Source organism: Amblyomma mixtum, chromosome 7, assembly GCF_055824585.1.
Source record: "Amblyomma mixtum isolate Tamu chromosome 7, ASM5582458v1, whole genome shotgun sequence".
NCBI classification, from domain to species: domain Eukaryota; kingdom Metazoa; phylum Arthropoda; class Arachnida; order Ixodida; family Ixodidae; genus Amblyomma; species Amblyomma mixtum.
The window spans coordinates 150,863,342-150,882,229 of record NC_143018.1 but is presented as its reverse complement, the minus strand read 5'-3'; the positions used below and the strand labels follow the sequence as shown (position 1 = coordinate 150,882,229).

General features: G+C 49.5%; 1 protein-coding gene across 4 annotated transcripts in view; it reads right to left on the bottom strand.

Moving 5' to 3' along the window:
• LOC149337853 (DNA-binding protein P3A2-like) overlaps nucleotides 1–18,888 on the bottom strand; it is a 123,886-nt gene that overhangs the window by 18,799 nt on the left and 86,199 nt on the right. For 3 of the 4 annotated variants that reach the window (XM_089553553.1, XM_089553554.1, XM_089553556.1), the window contains one exon: nucleotides 9,318–9,495. In XM_089553553.1, coding sequence (XP_089409679.1) covers nucleotides 9,318–9,495 — 178 coding nt within the window. The remainder of the gene's footprint in view (nucleotides 1–9,317; nucleotides 9,496–18,888) is intronic. The other variant, XM_089553555.1, reaches the window with a different exon arrangement.

Sequence of the window (18,888 nt, the reverse complement as noted above, 5' to 3'; positions counted from 1 at the left end):
CAGTAGTTCGTGCAATTACTGCAGGAAGCAGGGACACATTGCTCGAGTGTGCAACTCGAAGAAAAAGCATGCCTCGTCACAGAAGGGAAAATTCACAAAGCCACATGCGTCCGCGCCTCCGGCTCGCAAAACTTCGTGTGGAACTCATCCAGTCAACACTGAGACAACGACGTTTCTGCCGACGTGTTTGACATGTGGCCAGTCGACACCGTCGCGCCGTCACCACCCTTCACCGTCACAGTCAGCGTTCGCGGTAAGCCGCTCTGTATGGAGCTGGACACCGGTGCGAGCGTTTCTGTCATGGAAAAAAATCGTCTTCAGGAGCTGCTACCGTCAGCACCTGTCATGCCGTCTGATGTACTCCTGCGAAGCTACTCGGGTGAGCTCACACATGCAAGTTCAAGGTAGAGCGGATGTCACAGTGCAGTTTCGTGACAGAAAAGCAGTGCTACCTTTATTCCTGACTGGGGAACGTTCACCTACACTTCTGGGCCGGAACTGAATTCGAGAACTGGGCATTGAGATTGCTCGCGTGGAAGCAGACGTTCATGCTGTTTCTGATGTTGAGGACCTTCTTCAAGCGTTTCCTGAGGTGTTTGAACAGAGCCTGGGAACTTTCAAGGGTCCAGAAGCCACAATCCATGTTCCACAAGATGCTGTACCAAAGTTTTTCAAGCCATGGCCACTGCCCTTTGCCCTGAAGGATGGGGTGTCACAAGAGCTTCAGCGCCTACAGAGGGAAGGCATCCTGGAGCCAGTCACTTCTTCAGCTTGGGCTGCACCAATTGTTCCAGTGGCCAAGAAGGATGGACGCATCAGGATTTGCGGAGATTTCAAGATTACCGTTAATCCAGTGGCTGTGGTGGAAAAGTATCCGATTCCAAGAATTGAGGACCTGTGGGCCATGCTGTCAGGAGGCGAGAAGTTCACGAAGCTGGATTTGAGGGACACCTACCAGCAAATAGTTCTTGACAAAGAATCTAGAAAGTATGTCACAATCTCCACACACATGGGATTATTCCAGTATACACGTCTTCCTTTTGACGTGTCATCGGCACCAGCCTTGTTCCAAAGGGAGATGGAGAACCTTTTCCCAGGGCTGCCACATGTTGGAGTATATTTCGATGACATCCTTGTCACTGGCTCGAATGACTCAGAGCATCTTCGCAACCTCAGTGCTGTCCTATCTAGACTTCGTGATGTTGGACTTAAGTTGAAGTTCGACAAGTGTCATTTTTTCGTCTGACAAGTTGAATACCTCGGGCACATTATAAGCAAACAAGGCCTGTCTCCAAGTTTGAGCAAGGTATCTGCCATCCTTCATGCACCTGCACCCCGGGGCGTCAAGGAGCTTCAAAGTTTTTTGGGACTTGTGAACTTCTACAGGCGTTTCCTACCAAACCTTTCCGGACGCCTCCGCCCTTTGCATTTACTTGTCATGAACGAGAAGAAATGGGTGTGGGGAAAAGAGCAAGAAAATGCATTCAATGCAGTGAAGCAGTTACTAACATCCGCCCCAGTCCTAGTACATTTCGACCCAGGGAAGCCACTGTGTCTCAGCTCCGATGCCTCTCCGTATGGGATCGGCGCAGTTTTGGCACACCGAGAATCTGATGGTCGAGAACTGCCCATTGCTTTTGCCTCCAGATGTTTGTCTCGTGCAGAGCAAAACTACAGCCAACTCGACAAAGAGGCATTAGCCTTTGTATTTGGTGTTGAAAAGTTCCACCAGTACTTGTGGGGCAATCCTTTCACTGCTTATACGGATCACAAGCCTCTACTAGGATTACTGAATGATGACAAACCCATTCCAGTGCAAGCATCACCACGACTAGTCAGATGGGCATTGAAACTTTCTGCATACAAGTACAAGCTTGTGTACAAGCCTGGTCTGGACTTGGGTCATGCGGATGCTCTCAGTAGGTTGCCGTTGCCTGCAAACAACATGGATCTACCTGCACCTGCTGAAATGTTCATGCTTGAACAAGCATACCCAGGACTGTTGTCACCTGCCATTGTGGCACAAGCTACAAAAAAGGATCCATTCCTGAGCCATGTAGCTCTTGCTGTCCTGCGAGGGGAAAAACTTCCAGCAGGACCAGAAGGAAATCCATCCACAGCAAGGAGCAGCGAACTCAGCCTCCACGAAGGTTGCTTGCTGTGGGGTTCCCGAGTTGTTATCCCAAAATCTTTGCAAGCCAAAATCCTAATGATACTTCATGCAGGGCATCCTGGCATTGAGAAAAGCAAGACAATTGCCAGAAGCCACATCTGGTGGCCGGGAATTGATGGAGACATCGCTAAGAGTGTCAAGAGCTGTGAAACCTGCCAAGCTTACCTGCGTGCACCGCAACGCATTCAGCACACGCCATGGCCGTTTCCACCGAGGCCCTGGTCAAGGCTTCACGTTGACTTTGGGGGCCCATTCATGGGTCATACATTCCTGGTCATTGTTGACGCCTATTCAAAGTGGGTTGAAGTTTTTCCAGTGGCGTCAACATCAGCGGAAGTTGTTGTCAATGCTTTGCGAACAACATTTGCGCAGCATGGACTGCCGGATCTCATAGTTTCCGACAATGGGCCTGCCTTTGCAAGTGAACAGTACTTGGAATTCTTGGCACGTAATGGAATACGTCGCATGCTTGTGCCTCCCTACCATCCAGCTTCGAATGGTGCGGCAGAGCACGTCGTATAGACTGTCAAGAACAAGATCAAGAAGAGTGGATCTGGATCTTTCCAAACCCAGATTTCGCGGTTCTTATTTGATTACAGAACCACGCCACATGAAGTCACAGGCAGAGCACCGTGTGAAATGCTCATGGGAAGGATGTTCAAGACACCTTTGGATGTTCTTCGCCCAAATCTACACACTTCAGTGCTGCTGAGACAGTTAAAGCAGAAACTACAGGCCAATAAAGGGTGTCGTTCTTCCCCACTGCCGTATGTGGGAGACAACGTACTCGCAAAGAATTTTCGTCGAGGACCACCGCGGGTACCCGCACGTGTCACGAGCACCACAGGTCAGTCAGCAGCTGCAGTCTGTCTCAGTGACGGTACTCTCTGGCATAGGCACGGCGACCACCTACGTCCTCAAGCCGAAGAAATCGTTGAGCCTAGCCCTGAACTATGGAGGCCTGGACCTGCTGGAACACAGGGCGTTTCCAGCCACCCATCAACTGAGTGTGACACCAGCTTGGCTGTGGACTCTGACCTCACCGTGAGTGCTACTAGTGGCACAGAAGAGACAACTGTGACCGTGACTGGTGGTACAGAAGAGACTGCTATGAACTCTCCCAAGTCAGCGTGCAGCACGCCTCAGTTGCGAAGAAGCATGAGAAGCCGCAAGCCAGTGCAGCGCTACTCTCCATAGTGCTCTTCTCTTCTTGAACAAACTAATGGGGGAGGACTGTTACAGTTTCGGTTTCATGTTTGTTTTGTGGCGCCACCCGGTGCTGACGGGATAGAACTTGCGAGGCAGCAAGGCAATAAAAAGGACACGGCTCTAGGAGCAGTTGTTCGTTGCGCAGTGGAGCGCGGTGCATCATCGTCCGTTTCTTCGAGCCTAGCCGTTGACGGCGACCGCTGAGCCGGTCCGCCTCTCCGCATTGCTCGGTCCACTAACTCGTTACAGATACGGGCGCCCGTGTCGTGCGCCCGGGTCGTGTTCTCTTTCCTTGGTCCCTTGTCCATTTTGCGCTGGTCCACAATATGAATTACTTCCAACTTACCCAGCAAAACGTATTGTTAAATTTACTGGTTAATTGGATTGCTAGTTTTCTTTCCCACCGCTCACAATTTGTTTCCTATAATTCTACTAATTCCTGTCCTGTCGATGTATTATCTGACATTCCTCAAGGGTCAGTACTTGGCCCTTTATTATTCCTAATATATATCAACGACTTACCTCGCCATGTCACACCACAAGTATGCCTCTATGCGGATGACTGTGTATTATATCAAGTAATTAACGCACCAGATGATCGCTTGCAACTAAACGCCTCATTTACTAGTTTTTGCACCTGGTGTAATACATGGCAAATGAAAATAAATTTTACTAAATCCATAGTGATGTCTTTCACTAACTGCACGTCCCCTTAACTGTTTAGACTTCAATAACTCACCACTGCATAGGACTTTGGAATACAAGTATCACAACGTTATATTCACCACTAACATGTCCTGGGCGAAACATATTGATTTCAGTTGTACAAAAGCACTAAAAACACTTGGGTATTTGATGAGAAAGTTAACTAATGCATCAAAAGAAACTGAGCTATTAATGTACAAGTCCTTAATTCGTCCCGTAATTGAATACGCGTCTCCCGTCTGGAATCCTCATAAACAATGTGAAATTGACCAAATCGAGAGCATCCAAAGGAAAGCCATCAGGTTCATACATCGTCGATATAACCGCTATTTTTCACCTTCCTCTGCCTTGTCCGCTCTGAATCAAACCCCCTTGTTCGTGCACCCTGAGGTGGATCCACTGAAGTTCTTGCACTGCATCGTTAATTCACCTTACCGTGTCACACCCAATGCCCGTCTCACCCCCCCTGATATTCCCCCCCGATCAACCAGGAGCCATGACAGCCTTAATGTTAGGCCATACTTCGCCCACACTAATAATTTCACACACAGCTTTCTTCCTTGTTGCCACTTAATTCCAGGCATAACGTGGTCTCTTCCATTAAAGTGATTTTTCACAGCTATCCGTGCCACATGATGTTTTCTTTGTGTAGCGTTGTTCATTGTTTCAGTTTATTAGTTACTGCCTAACATTGTTCACGCTGTATGTTTAACCATGTTAGATGTAATCCTTTTGTGTGTCTGTTGTACTTTGGCATTTTTGCGAATTGTTAACCCCACTCCTGCAATAGCCCCAATAGGGGCTGCAGTATGTAAAAATAAATAAATAATAAATAAATGCTGTTACCGCCGTCGACTGATTCAAAAGATGCCCCTGGACATCTGCCTTGAACGGCCGACGAAAGCAGACATCTACCAAGCAATTGAAATGCTTGCTGCGTCATGGCAAGAGGTCAGACCATAAGTGATCCCCAAATGCTCAGGTAAATAGGGCCATTCAAGCTACAATCACTGAAGACGAACCTCCAAGCCCACCCGAGGTCGCAGAAGTGTGGGACGAACTACGCATGAACGGTGGGGTGCCCGACGGTGTCGGACTGTGCGACATTTTGTTCGTGGACAACGGCACCGTTTCTACGGAAGAGATGACTGACGTGGCACTTGTGGAAACCATTAAAGATAGCCTTGGAGGTGATGGTTCGTCACAGCCCAATGTGTTTTGTGTGGTGCCAACTGCGAGGGAACTGATGTACATTCTGCGCCGTTTCGTCGGCTCGTAGGGTGATCAAGCAGCCTTTTCTTCAAATTTAAACAGCGCTAACCTTTCAGACGAATACACAGATAGACATGACAGGACGGGTGCTGTCCTGTCATGTCCTGTGATGTCAGCGCCCGTCCTGTCATGTCTATCTGTGTATTCGTGTGAAAAGTTAGCGTCGTTTAAATTTGAAGAAAAGGTAATGCATTTAAGCATAACAGAAAACTGGGCGAGTTGGTGAAGGTTCAACATTATGTACAGCGCGAAAAACTAAGACAGGGGAAGAAACACGCAAACAAACAAGCACTGACTATCAACTGAAAATTTTATTAGGAAACTCGTGGTTATAAAGGCTTCAACCCAGCATGCGCAGGCGCACAAAGCATGAAACAACAAAAACAGCAAAACAGAAACAGCAAACCAAACCACACGTGCGCATTAGCCTCATTGCACTGCCGCAGTACTATCAAGATATTCCAGTTCTACCTGGTGTAACGCCACCGAAGGTTTTGCAACGCATGGAATGCGCGATGTGGCGATCAGATACGCCTCTACTATTTCCCGGCACTTCTGATCCCTGTGCCTGAAGACAACATCAGCACGCCCCAAGTCAGGAGTGCACACGCTGTCATTTTCCTTACTGCAGTCACGGCAGTGCAGAGCGAGATTAGAAGAAGCGGCAGACGTCCCCAGCGACCTCTCGTGTTCTCTCAGGCGGACGTTGAGGCACCTTCCAGTCTGCCCATAATAAATTTTCCCACATGACACGGGTATTCTGTACACAACGCCCATGTTGCACGGCACGTATCTGTTGGCGTGTCTGACAGCACATGCTCCCGCAATGGGCCTCGACTCTTCCATCCTTCTCCTGACCGCGGCACAAATCTTGCCAACCTCATTCTCAGCAGTAAAAACCACTTGTATGCCAAACCTGCCTGCGACTTTCTTTAGACGATGGGAGACCCCATGCAGATATGGAATGGGAACAACCTTTTTGTGGTCGGAACTTTCCTGGGCTTTTTGGCAACCCCCTTTGATCTTCACCAAGAGCCTCTCCGCCAGACGCGCGAGGCTCTGTACCGGAAAGCCAGCCTCTTTGAGCCTAGAAACCTGTGCGTAGAAGCTTTCCTCTACCAAGTGTGGGCAGGACTTCTTCAACGGTGACCCAAGGCGTGACATTGCTATGCCATCTTTAACAAGCCTCGAATGACCAGACTCGTGGCTCAGAAGGGGCTTCTGAGATCGTGGTGCATATTTCCAACACACGTATTCCCAATCCTCAGCGACATATTCCTTGGGATGGTGGACAGGGCCCTCGAAGAGGATATCAAGCTTCTAGCAACCAAAGTGTTCCGGTATGTGGACAACTACCTGGTGTTCATTAGAGAAGGGAGTGAGATGAGAACCTCGGTAGACGTGTTAAAACTTTTTAAGGAAAAGGGACAAGGCTTGAAATTTACCTTTGAGTTGACAGATAGTCGACATATACAGTTTCTGGACATCAATATGTTCTTTACGGAAGATCACGTGTGTTGGAAATACAGTGGAACCTCGATTATACGTCCCCCGGTCATGCGACGACCCGCATTTTACGACGAATTTGTGCGGTCCCGGCAAAACCCCCATAGAGACAATGCATTATAAACCTCGGTTATACGACGCAAATTTTAGAAGGACCCCGCTTCGTACGACGGCTGGCTCGTACGGTCCGTCAAAAAAGGCCGTCAGCAAACGCAGGCCGGGATGTACCGTATTTTCGCGATTCTAAGCACCCCCCCTATTTTCGGAAAAAAATTTCTGAAAAAAAAAAAAAACTGCATGCGAATCTAAGCACCCCCGTTTTTGCGCGGAAGAGAGCGTTGCTGAGGCCGCCAAGTGCACTTGCTCTCTTTTTCGTCGAGCCTGTGCAGTCGGAGTCCCAAGGAGGCGCGGCCTGTGTGTTGTCGTTGCGACTGAGAGAAGGATGAAAAGGAAAGCGCACGGGCCCGCCTACTGGCGTGAGCCAAGCCACCACCGCTGCCGAGGAGAGTTAAAAGATCAGAGGAAAGATAAAGAGAAAAGATAAGACGCGCGTCCCAGCAACAGATGCGTCTGCAGGAGCCGACGCTGATGAAAAAACAGATAAGCGGGCGAGGCCGCGCTCGCCCAAGCGAGTACAGCGGCGTCCACGGCGCTTTTTGTAATGGAAGTAATGGATGCTTGTGCCCCACGATAAAACTTCGGAAGTGGACAACGATGCAGAGGTTTGCGCTCCCATTCCTAGTTAGGCGGACGTGCTGCAGAGCGTCGACAACATCCGGCGCTTTGCTTGCGCGCGCGACGATGTTGGCGACCTACTGCCAGACGTGGCAGCCCTTGAAAGAAAGTTGATGCGCCGAGGTTGGGCAAAGGTGCAAAAAAAAAAATTACCGATTTTTTTAAACGGTAATAAAGATTTTTTTGCAAATCTGTTTCAAACAAATGCTGGGTTTTGTCTTTTTTAATCTGATTGGCGTACTTGCCGCGGGCTTGAAGCCGGTCAACAGTTTTCGGCGCAAGGCCGAGCGCCACTGGCCGCATTCTTTGATTTTCGATTATACGACACCCGGATTATACGACGGTTTCGCGCGGTCCCCTGAACGTCGTATAATCGAGGTTCCACTGTATGCACCACGATCTCAGAAGCCCCTTCTGAGCCACGAGTCTGGTCATTCGAGGCTTGTTAAAGATGGCATAGCAATGTCACGCCTTGGGTCACCGTTGAAGAAGTCCTGCCCACACTTGGTAGAGGAAAGCTTCTACGCACAGGTTTCTAGGCTCAAAGAGGCTGGCTTTCCGGTACAGAGCCTCGCGCGTCTGGCGGAGAGGCTCTTGGTGAAGATCAAAGGGGGTTGCCAAAAAGCCCAGGAAAGTTCCGACCACAAAAAGGTTGTTCCCATTCCATATCTGCATGGGGTCTCCCATCGTCTAAAGAAAGTCGCAGGCAGGTTTGGCATACAAGTGGTTTTTACTGCTGAGAATGAGGTTGGCAAGATTTGTGCCGCGGTCAGGAGAAGGATGGAAGAGTCGAGGCCCATTGCGGGAGCATGTGCTGTCAGACACGCCAACAGATACGTGCCGTGCAACATGGGCGTTGTGTACAGAATACCCGTGTCATGTGGGAAAATTTATTATGGGCAGACTGGAAGGTGCCTCAACGTCCGCCTGAGAGAACACGAGAGGTCGCTGGGGACGTCTGCCGCTTCTTCTAATCTCGCTCTGCACTGCCGTGACTGCAGTAAGGAAAATGACAGCGTGTGCACTCCTGACTTGGGGCGTGCTGATGTTGTCTTCAGGCACAGGGATCAGAAGTGCCGGGAAATAGTAGAGGCGTATCTGATCGCCACATCGCGCATTCCATGCGTTGCAAAACCTTCGGTGGCGTTACACCAGGTAGAACTGGAATATCTTGATAGTACTGCGGCAGTGCAATGAGGCTAATGCGCACGTGTGGTTTGGTTTGTTGTTTCGGTTTTGCTGTTTTTGTTGTTTTGTTGTTTCAGGCTTTGTGCGCCTGCGCGTGCTGGGTTGAAGCCTTTATAACCACGAGTTTCCTAATAAAGTTTTCAGTTGATAGTCAGCGCTTGTTTGTTTGCGTGTTTCTTCCCCTGTCTTAGTTTTTCGCGCTGTACATAAGGTAATGCATCACCAACTACCGCAACGTGTTTTACTAACCAAGCAGTCTTAGTTTCCTTGGAGCACTGAGTAGTGGCTTCGATCGGGCAAACACAGCAAGTGAAAATTATGCAGTTTTTTTCTAATAATCCATTGAATGGTGAGTTCACTTGAATTGATATCTGTCGCATTTTTTTTCCGTTTTGGCATGACCCTTACCAGTCTTAACCCGCACCTGCATGTAACAAAAACCTAGACATAATGCAAAATTTCGAACTTGTTTCAATTTCGTTACAACCAGGTGTGACTGTGGTGTTATGCAATGCCGCTGGCCACTCACCACTCTGGGTGCCGTCCTCGCCCGTGAGGATGATCTGCCCGTCGTGGTTGATGGTGGCCTCGGCCAGGGTGGCCACCGCCTGGGCGGCCGCCTCGCTGTTCAGCTCCATGTTCACCGCACTGATGGGCGTCACCGCCTGGCCGGCCTCCGCATCTGCACCCATCTGCACCCCGGGAAACTGCCACGCATCAATGGCAACAGTCCCGCACAAAAGGCTTCAGGCAACCAGTCTGCAGAGCACTGCATCACGCCGCTCCCACAGCAAACACACACAGGCAATGATCGAAACGGCATTGCCGCTGTTTGATTCAAGCGACAACAACCGTCAATGACGGTGAACTACAAGGCTGCTAATTAGCTGCACACTTCAGTAACCAACCTGTAAATGTTACAGCACCGATTAGCACTTCGTTAGACACATTTTCCACCACTTATAAGAAAGAACTCGCACGGCGGTTACAGGCAAGCAATGAAAATGTTTTAGCGCTGTGGTGTGAAGGGAGAGAAGACACCAATGTGAACTATTGGTCAACTATTTGGTGGCTGAGGGCCTGTGGCCTCTTTCGAAGAAGGGTTCGTTGACCTCACACCAAAAGGGTTTTGCGTCCAAAAAGCGAGAGAAGCAGTGGAAAAGGACTTCAAGCAAGTAGCTTTGAGGCCTGCTACCACCAGGAAACAAGCCGTGGTTCTGCTGCAAAGAACGAATCTAGACAGACTGGGTGCTGCTGTAAACAACAGTAAAACCCAAACTCCAACAACACTTCCTGGGCGTATGCCGGAATGGCCGTCGAAAAGGGGCATGCATCTCCATGTCCCTGGTGCTGGCTTGCTCCCCCTCAAGAGTCGAGGGAAAGAATTTCAAGCCGTGAATAAAATTGGTTGGGGGGCACTGAAAGGACAAATTAAACCGCAAAGAAAAGTTCAGGGAGCCCGAAAGAGGCTCAAGTCATGAAGAAAAAAGTCACCGAGACTCCCGCAGTCCTCCGATTGTTGCAAACCGGATCCGGCTTCCAAAGCATACGCGAGCGCCAGTGCGCTGGCGCTAATATCTAGCACAGACAGATATCGGCGCCTCGCCGAGGTTTGCTGGCGTCTCCTGCAGTGCGCATGCGCAGACCAGTTCTGGCGTACGCCAAGAGCGCAGACACTGGGCGCGCTGGGCCCAGGAAGGGCCCTTGGAGTTGGCACTTAAAGGTACTGTTCTGGAGCTGTTCTTCATGGCGAAAACCCTTAAGCTGAGCGTTCTATTTAGGGAAATTGTATCTAAGCAGAACACTTGGCAGCACATCGTTTCGAGATTTCTACAGCGCGATTTGGAGTCAAGCTTTCAGGCCCCTTTTTGGTGAAAAATTCTGCAACCATCGTCAAGTTCCTGTCGGAGCTGGATAAAAAGAAGTACCGTATTTGCACGATCGTAAGTCAACCTGTTCATTAAAATTTAAAAATCCGAAGTGGGGGCGTCGTCTTACAATTGAAAGCAAAGCATGGTACCATAAAACTTGACTGTCCTTCTGTTCCAGCTGCACTTCGCCGCACCGTTTTCCACTTGCTTGACGACATTTCTCACCCATGCATTCAGGCTACTCAGCGTCTTCTCACCCAGCGCTACGTCTGGCCCGGTATTAATGGCGATGTGCGCGTGCGGACGTGGACATGTATCCTCTGCCAGGCAACAAAAGTCTCTCGTCATACCAATGTTCATCTCGACATCGTGGGCCCTCTACCCGTGTTCCAAGGTTACCGTTGCATACTCTCCATGGTCGACAGTTTCACACGCTGGCCAGGGGCTGTTCCCATTTGTGACACCACCACAGAGACCGTTTGCTGAGCCTTCATTTCCTCGTGGGTGTCTTGCTTTGGTTGTCCTGACATCGTTACAACAGAGCGTAGGCGCCACCTTCAGTGCACCTTGTTTGCTTCCGTTCACTGCATTCTCAGTGGCCGGCATTGCCGCACCACTGCATACCATCCATGTGCCAAAGGCGTGGTGGAATGCCATCACCACCAACTGAAGGCCGCTGGGTTGATGCCTTGCCCCCTGTGAGCCTGGGCCGTTCTCTGAGCAGACCTCTGCAGTGGAGCTGGTGTAGGGTACTTCCCTGCGTCCACCCGGAGGCTTCACCTCAGAGCCTGCCCAGCCACAGAGGTTCCTGCAGCTCCTGGTCAAGTCTGTTAAAGATCTGCAGCCTATTCCGCCTCGCTTTCACTGCCACAACATCCTTGTTCATCCACTTCCATCCATGTTTTCATTCGCTGTGACGCTATCCGAGTACCGCTCACCCCGGATTACTACGGACCATTCCGCGTCCTTCACCACACCCTCAAAACCATAGGTCGGCACACTCACTCATGAGTGCACTCATATCGCCTCACTCACACTCACGTCTGTGAGTGTGAGTGGTCGTGAGTGCGAGTGAGTGGATGTGAGTGTGGGTGGTCATCAGTGTGAGTGCGAGTGAGTGGTCGTGAGTGCGAGTGGACGTGAGTGCGATTGAGTGGATTTGAGTGTGGGTTGTCATGAGTGTGAGTGAATGGTCGTGAGTGCGAGTGGTCGTGAGTGCGAGTGAGTGGATGTGAGTGTGGGTGGTCATCAATGTGAGTGCGAGTGAGTGGTCGTGAGTGCGAGTGGACGTGAGTGTGAGTGCGATTGAGTGGATTTGAGTGTGGGTTGTCATGAGTGTGAGTGAATGGTCGTGAGTGCGAGTGGACGTGAGTGTGAGTGAGTGGATGTGAGTGTGGGTGGTCATCAGTGTGAGTGCGAGTGAGTGGTCGTGAGTGTGAGTAGACGTGAGTGTGAATGCGATTGAGTGGATGTGAGTATGGGTGGTCATGAGTGTGAGTGAGTGGTTGTTAGTGTGAGTGGGCGTAAGAGTGAGTGGACATGAGTGCGAATGCGATTGAGTGGATGTGAGCGTGAGTAGAGGTGAGTGGGTATGATTGATGAGTGGATGTGAGTGGGCGCTGGTTGTGAGTGAATATGAGTGGCAATGAGTGGTTGTGAGAGGTGGGTGGACGCGACAGCGAAATCAGTCGCGTATGTTCCGCGATGACGATATCCACTTAGCTATTTCCATGTTGTTGACAGCCGAGGGAAGCAAGTATTCACTACTCGAGGCAGCATAAGGCATCATGCCGGTGTCTTTGGACAACCGAAGGCAAGGATTCCGCTGGCATGGGAACGGCAATCTTCCGTTGCTTTTGTAGTTCACCGCTGGCACGGGCGCTGGTCCTTCGCAGATGCAGTGTGCCGTACACACACTGCATACATATGAGTTGCAATGCTTACTGCTGAAACAACGACTGTCCGCTTCTCGGCAATAACTACCTTAAGTTGGGACCTCGAGTGCTGCAGCGGATTTAGGTTTTTCTCTTTGCCCAGGTGTGCCCAGGTGTGCGAGCCTCAGAGCTCTCCTCTGGCCGTAATTTGTTCATAAGCTCTGACCTACGCGATAACCCGACGTACTTGGCCCAGCTCTTGAACCGCACAAACCCAGCTCAAGCCCGGAAACGACGCGAAAACCAAGTGCGCTTTTCGGTAACGCCAGAGGATTCTTGTTTCTATCATGTACTTGAGCGCATATGGCAGGTTCTCTCAGATCATGAATGGTGGCTTACCAATATCCCTGAAGAGAAAAGTATACAACAGCTGTATCCTACCGGTACTCACCTATGGGGCAGAAACGTGGAGGCTTCAGCTCAAAGGGGTGGAGACACCAAATTTTGAAGCTATAGAAAGCCTGCTATGGGATTCCTATGTATGCAAGGGCACTCACAGCCAAGTGTTGGACGCAACAAACGTTTAAAAAATATTTTAATTCGGTTCCAAAGATTACCTAAATGCTCACTCTCACGATCTAGACCCATCGCTAGCGCCATCAACTCTGACGTCACAAGGTGGGAAGAAAAATTAAATTTTTAGTGACGTCATACCAAAATACAGTGACGTACGATTAGCGGGGCACAGCTGCGTGAGCGCAGTTGACGCACCAGCGAGCCGCATTTGCTGCTAACCGCCCCTCGCTCGGTTTGCGGCTCGCCGTTGCGAACAGCGTCGCAACGTCCGATTGCAGCTCGCCGTCTGCGTCTGGCCTGCTAGATGTAAACGGCGGGCCGCTCGCGGCAAACGCAACGACGGGAAGCGGCAGCCAATGCGAGCGCGGAGAGCGGCAGCGTCATGATGACATAGGGCGCACTCCTTGGAGCCGAGCGGCCTGCGCCAGCCTTCGTGCCGACCGCCGGCATCTGAAGAACGCGATAGTATTGTTTGTTCACGTTCATAGCAAACCCTGGGATATAAGAATATCAAAAATGCATCGTTTCTGACGATCGTTGGCAAATACCGACTTCCTGGTAGAAGTGATGACTGCGATGCAAGCAAATTTCATCCTATAGCCGGTTTTGTGCTGCTGCTACCTGGTGCAGTTCGCCTGCCGTCTGCTAGTTGTGTTGCTGAAGACATCGTGGAAATCGAACATATCTTTTATTATGGGACGAGTTCACAGTAAAGGGGTGCCGAGCGGAGCACGTTTCTGAGCGCTGGCCAGTCCCGAAGCGCCCTCAACTGCGGAGTCAATGCGAAACCATCTAGGCCTAGCGACGACTAGGGCAGTCTGGGACCAGCGCGCAGGTCGTCGCCCGGCGTTGCCGCAGGCAGTGTCATTGCCGAAAGATCCACTTTTAGCACAGCTATGCTGTCGTATCTCGAATCTAGGAAGCATCCTTTCTGGTAGCATGGCTGTTTTGTATTTTCTTGTGCGGACGTGAAGTACGCCGAGCCTGCCGGCCGGTCGGCCAGCCTGGATACCGTCTGCCGACGTCATAACAGCGAGCTAAAGAGTGTTCTTGACGTAAATAATAAACCATGGGACAAGAAATGTGAAAAAATTGTCATTTGTGAGAATCGCTGACTAATACTTAGCTGCTGGTAGAGGTAACAACTGTGATATGAGCAAATATCTTGCCACAACCGCCTCGCAGCTGCCGCTGGCCCGACGTTCGGGTCCGGCTCGCCTGGCACCCGCTAGTTCCACTGCCGAAGGCGTCGAGGAGATTGACCATACAATTATTTTATTGTGAGATGATTCCGTTGACACTACAGCTATTTGTGAAAAGTAGGCCTTTTATTATAGCTCAGGCGACTTCCAAAGCGCCGGCTGCTTGCGAAACAGGCTATAGGCCTAGCGACGACCACGGCAGCCAGGCAGCAGCAGAGCTCGTCGCCCGGAGCGCCCGCGAGCGGTGCCGTTGCCGAAAGCTCCGAACATAAGCAGGCATGCTTTGTCGCTGCTCGAGTATAGCTGGCAGTCTTTCTGATAACAAGGTGATCTTGTCTTTTCTTGTGATATTTGTACACCATCCCAAGCAGTGCTCAGGTACTGCTGCACTGCGGCGAAGTGTGACACCGGTTGTGGGCGCAGCTTGGGTAGAGCGGCGCAACGATGCTTACTGGCATTTTGAAAAGTGTTTCGTATCCTCACACGAACCCGCGAAGGCGATATTAGCGTGTGATCAAAAAAAGTCGATGTCCTCACTCATTGGAATCAGATCCGTCAGAATCCGAGCTGCTAGCCATCCGTTGTTTTTTTCATGCGCTGGTCAGCACGTGTGTGAGAAAGCAGACGATGCAGCAGTAGGAGCGTCACAACTTTTGTGGGCCCACGTGACCAGGCGAAGTAGTTGATCTTCCCCCTCTGTGATGTCACTGTACAACTCGGCGTTCCGAAACCGAAAATCGTTCACCTAAAAATGCGATAATAAATTATTTACTGTGAATATATGAATATTTCAGTGTGTATCATGCTTCCTGGAGCCATAAGAAGCGTTTGAAACTAAGAACGCGCGAACCGCAAATTTGGTGTCTCCACCCCTTTAAGTTAAGAACAACGCAGCGAGCTATGGAAAGGAAAATGATAGGTGTAACGTTAAGAGATCGGAAGAGGGCGGAGTGGGTGAGGGAACAAACGCGGGTTAATGACATCTTAGTTGAAATCAAGAGGAAGAAGTGGGCTTGGGCAGGGCATGTAATGCGAAGGCAAGATAACCGCTGGTCCTTAAGGGTAACGGAGTGGATTCCAAGAGAAAGCAAACGTAGGAGGGGACGGCAGAAAGTTAGGTGTGCGGATGAGATTAAGAAGTTTGCGGGGATACAGTGGCGGCAACTGACAAAGGACAGGGTTAATTGGAGAGACATGGGAGAGGCCTTTGCACTGCAGTGGGTGTAGTCAAGCTGCTGATGATGATGATGACTTGAAGGAGCCCAGTGTTGCAAATCAAGCATGTGGTTTTTATAACTTATTTTTTCTATGCATAGCATCATGCCTTTGACGTCCAAGGAGATATCTAAAACGGCAATATTTTATGTTTTAATTTGCGCCAGAAATTATTGTTTTGTGCTGATGGTGATAGTGAAGTTTGCGGTCCTGTGCATTGTTTGCCGCGTCCGGGTTTGCAATAAAGGAATGTCCATTGAGTTTTTTTTTTTCTGCCCTCCGCACAACTGCAGGGAAGGGGATGAGTCACACTGGCTGCCCAGCAGATTCCGAGAATAAGGGAAAGGACAAACAACCTCCCGGAACATATACGTCAGGTCGCATCCCACTGTGCACGTTCTTGCGGAAAGGCGGATCCTCGTCGTGTGGCTTTTGTCCCACGTCTATGGCAGCACGCGTTGACAGCTTGAGGCGCGGTCAACAGGACAATGCCACGCTAGATGCAGGCATGAAGACAGTTTGTAAGTGACGGTACTGAACAGATGGGCCTTGAGGTGACTTTCCCCGAACCTGAGTTTACCAGAGGTTGAAACAACCTGCACCGTCGGAAATCGAGAATGTCAGCGAAGCTCGCGGGAGGAAGGGAGAAACCTCCGAAATCTTGATGGTGGAAAATGTACATATTTGTGCAGTGTTTGTGGAGGTGAGTTATCTTCCCTCCAAAAACACTGATTGGCTGTGTTGTCCTTTTCCAGTTGTTGATTGGTGAAGTTTTCCTTCCCCCAATGATTTATTGGGTTGATGTTTGTAGAGTTACCTGATCGGTTACTGTCTCCACCGAGGGCGGAGTCATAGGGTTTAAAATCAGGTGTTTGGGAGGGACCGAGGGCTGGTTTCGTCACGTAAAGCTACTAGTCAGTCAAATGTAAACAAGTTTTCTCCTTGCTTGTTTTATTAATTCTTTATTCTTTGTTTTATTAATTGGTAATAAAAAGTTAACCTCTCCAGAAGTGTCCTCTGGCAACATGATCGAGCAATATCGAATCTGCAAGACGTCAAGCACCCTTCAATAATCATCATCAACGTAATTTACCTCTACAAGATTGAGAGGAAAACTCAACTGTGATCAAACGTTGCGACGATTTTCGGCCAGTGGATATGAGATGGCAACCAAATTGCCGGACCTTTTTTGATTGGTTGGATGTACAGTTCGAACTTAATTTTTACGTACTCGGGAAAGGGATATAAAACAGAATGTGCCTGAGTATTGTCCCCATTTTTCTTGGAAAAAACAGCGCTAAGACGAAGGACAACATGGGTGGACAACGTGCGTTGGCAACATGAGCAGGTGGGTGCTGCCCTGGCAAGTCAACAACTGCATACAAGTTTAAGGGAGGCGTAGCGCGAAAAAAGACAGGGATGAGAGAGACACAAGACACAGGACCAGTGCTAACTTACAACTGAAAAATATGAAGCAAATTCCCAAACAGTGGCTTCTCCATAGGCATTGAAGAACTGTTCTATTCAGTGCCACATGATGACTGCAGTTCGTGAAAGCACTGACTTGTCTGGAAGTGTGGCTTTCCGCAACAGTTGCGGTTTAACGGTGGAGGCTTTTTTGGAACTGCTCACGTTTTACTTGTCCTCCACGATTGTTAGCTTTCAGGAGAAGTTTTTTGTCCAGAAACGAGGCATTTGTATTGGTTCTAGTGTAGCGCCTGTTTTATGCGAAATCTTTTTGGCTAAACTTGGCCCTGAGCTTAATCAGATTGTGAGGAATGAAAGCGTGGTTCACGTTTTTAGGTATGTCGACGACTTCCTGGCCCTTTTACAACTAAGGGAAGACAACCTTGCGGTTATTGTTGATTCGCCCTGGAGCGGTTTCGTGCCGTATCCAAGACCATGAATTTTACTTTTGAATTGCCACATAATGACTCCTTACAGTTTTTAGATATAAGGTTGCATTTTAACGTGACAAGCCACATTTGTTGGGCCTATATGCCACGCTCGAAAAAAGCACCGTTACCTTTTCATTCCTCACATTCAAAACTTGTCAAACGTGGCATTGCTTTCAGATCCGCGCTTTCCAAGTCGTGTCCCCACAAAGTGGAGCTGAGTTTCGATCTGCAGGCTACACGCCTCAGGAATGCAGGCTACCCTGCGTCGTTGCTCACTGCTGTTGTTGAGGGTTTGCTTAAGAAGTTGCGAAACCAAAAAAAGAAACCTGATTCCAGCAATGGAATAGAACACGAGAATAAGGAAAAGAAATACGAGGTGGTACCCTACATTCACCACGTATCTCATAACTTGAAAAGGATAGCGGGAAAGTTTGGTGTGGACGTCGTCTTCACGGCTCCTCGCAAATTGTCGAGCCTTTGTGCACTTTCAAGTCGAAGCCAGAAGAAACCGGCTTGCAGTGTTAATCATGTTACTAAGTTTGTTGAGTGCAAAGTAGGTGTTGTGTACGAGATCCCTTTAAGCTGTGGCCGTGTTTATATAGGGCAAAGCGGTCGTTGCCTCAATAATCGCCTAAGAGAACACGCTAGGTCCCTCAGATCAGACAAAAGTAAGAATCTGCCTAAGCATTGCTCAAGTTGCGGTTGTCATCCGCTTTTCGGGAAAACTAAAGTTCTTGGTTGCTCTAAAGAACAGCTAGCAAGGGAGGTTCTTGAGGCTTCATTCATTCATAAGCTGGGAAGAGATAAGTGCATCAGTGAAACGTCGGTAGTTCTGCTTCGAAAGGAACCCATCTTTCTAAATTTTTAAGTAGTCGCTTTCGCATTATTGCTCGAAGGTGTGGCACGGGGCTGTCCAGCTCCCGTCCCATGGTGATTAGGTCGTGTTCGAGTCATGCTAGGTCAGGTTTATCTTTCCGCTTCATCTAATCAGTTGTTGCTGGGCATGCGCGTTTGGTTCATTTCATTTCATTTTATTACCTTAAAGACCCCTCGCGGGGCATTACATAAGGGGTGGGATTAGCAGAAAAGGTACAAGACATGTGATCATGAACAAAAAATGTTGTTTAGATTGCTTGCAAATGATGAAGTACAGGTGATGTCGACGATATGCTGGGGAAGGCCGTTCCAATCTCTAGCTGCACGTGGGAAGAAGGAGGCTGAAAAAGTAACAGTTTGGGCACGTGGGCGAAAAACTTGAAGCGTGTGGCTAGTGCGGTGGGAAATGCATGATGCTGGCGTGATGTAAGGGGCACGGTTAAGTGATGAGTAAAAGAACTTGTGGTACAGTGATAGCGTGGCTATGCGACGACGAACGGAAAGAGGCGATAGTGCTGATTTGGTTTTTAAGGCTGAAACACTGACGTCGTAGGAGTAAGAAGAATGAATGAACCTTGTAGCGCGGTT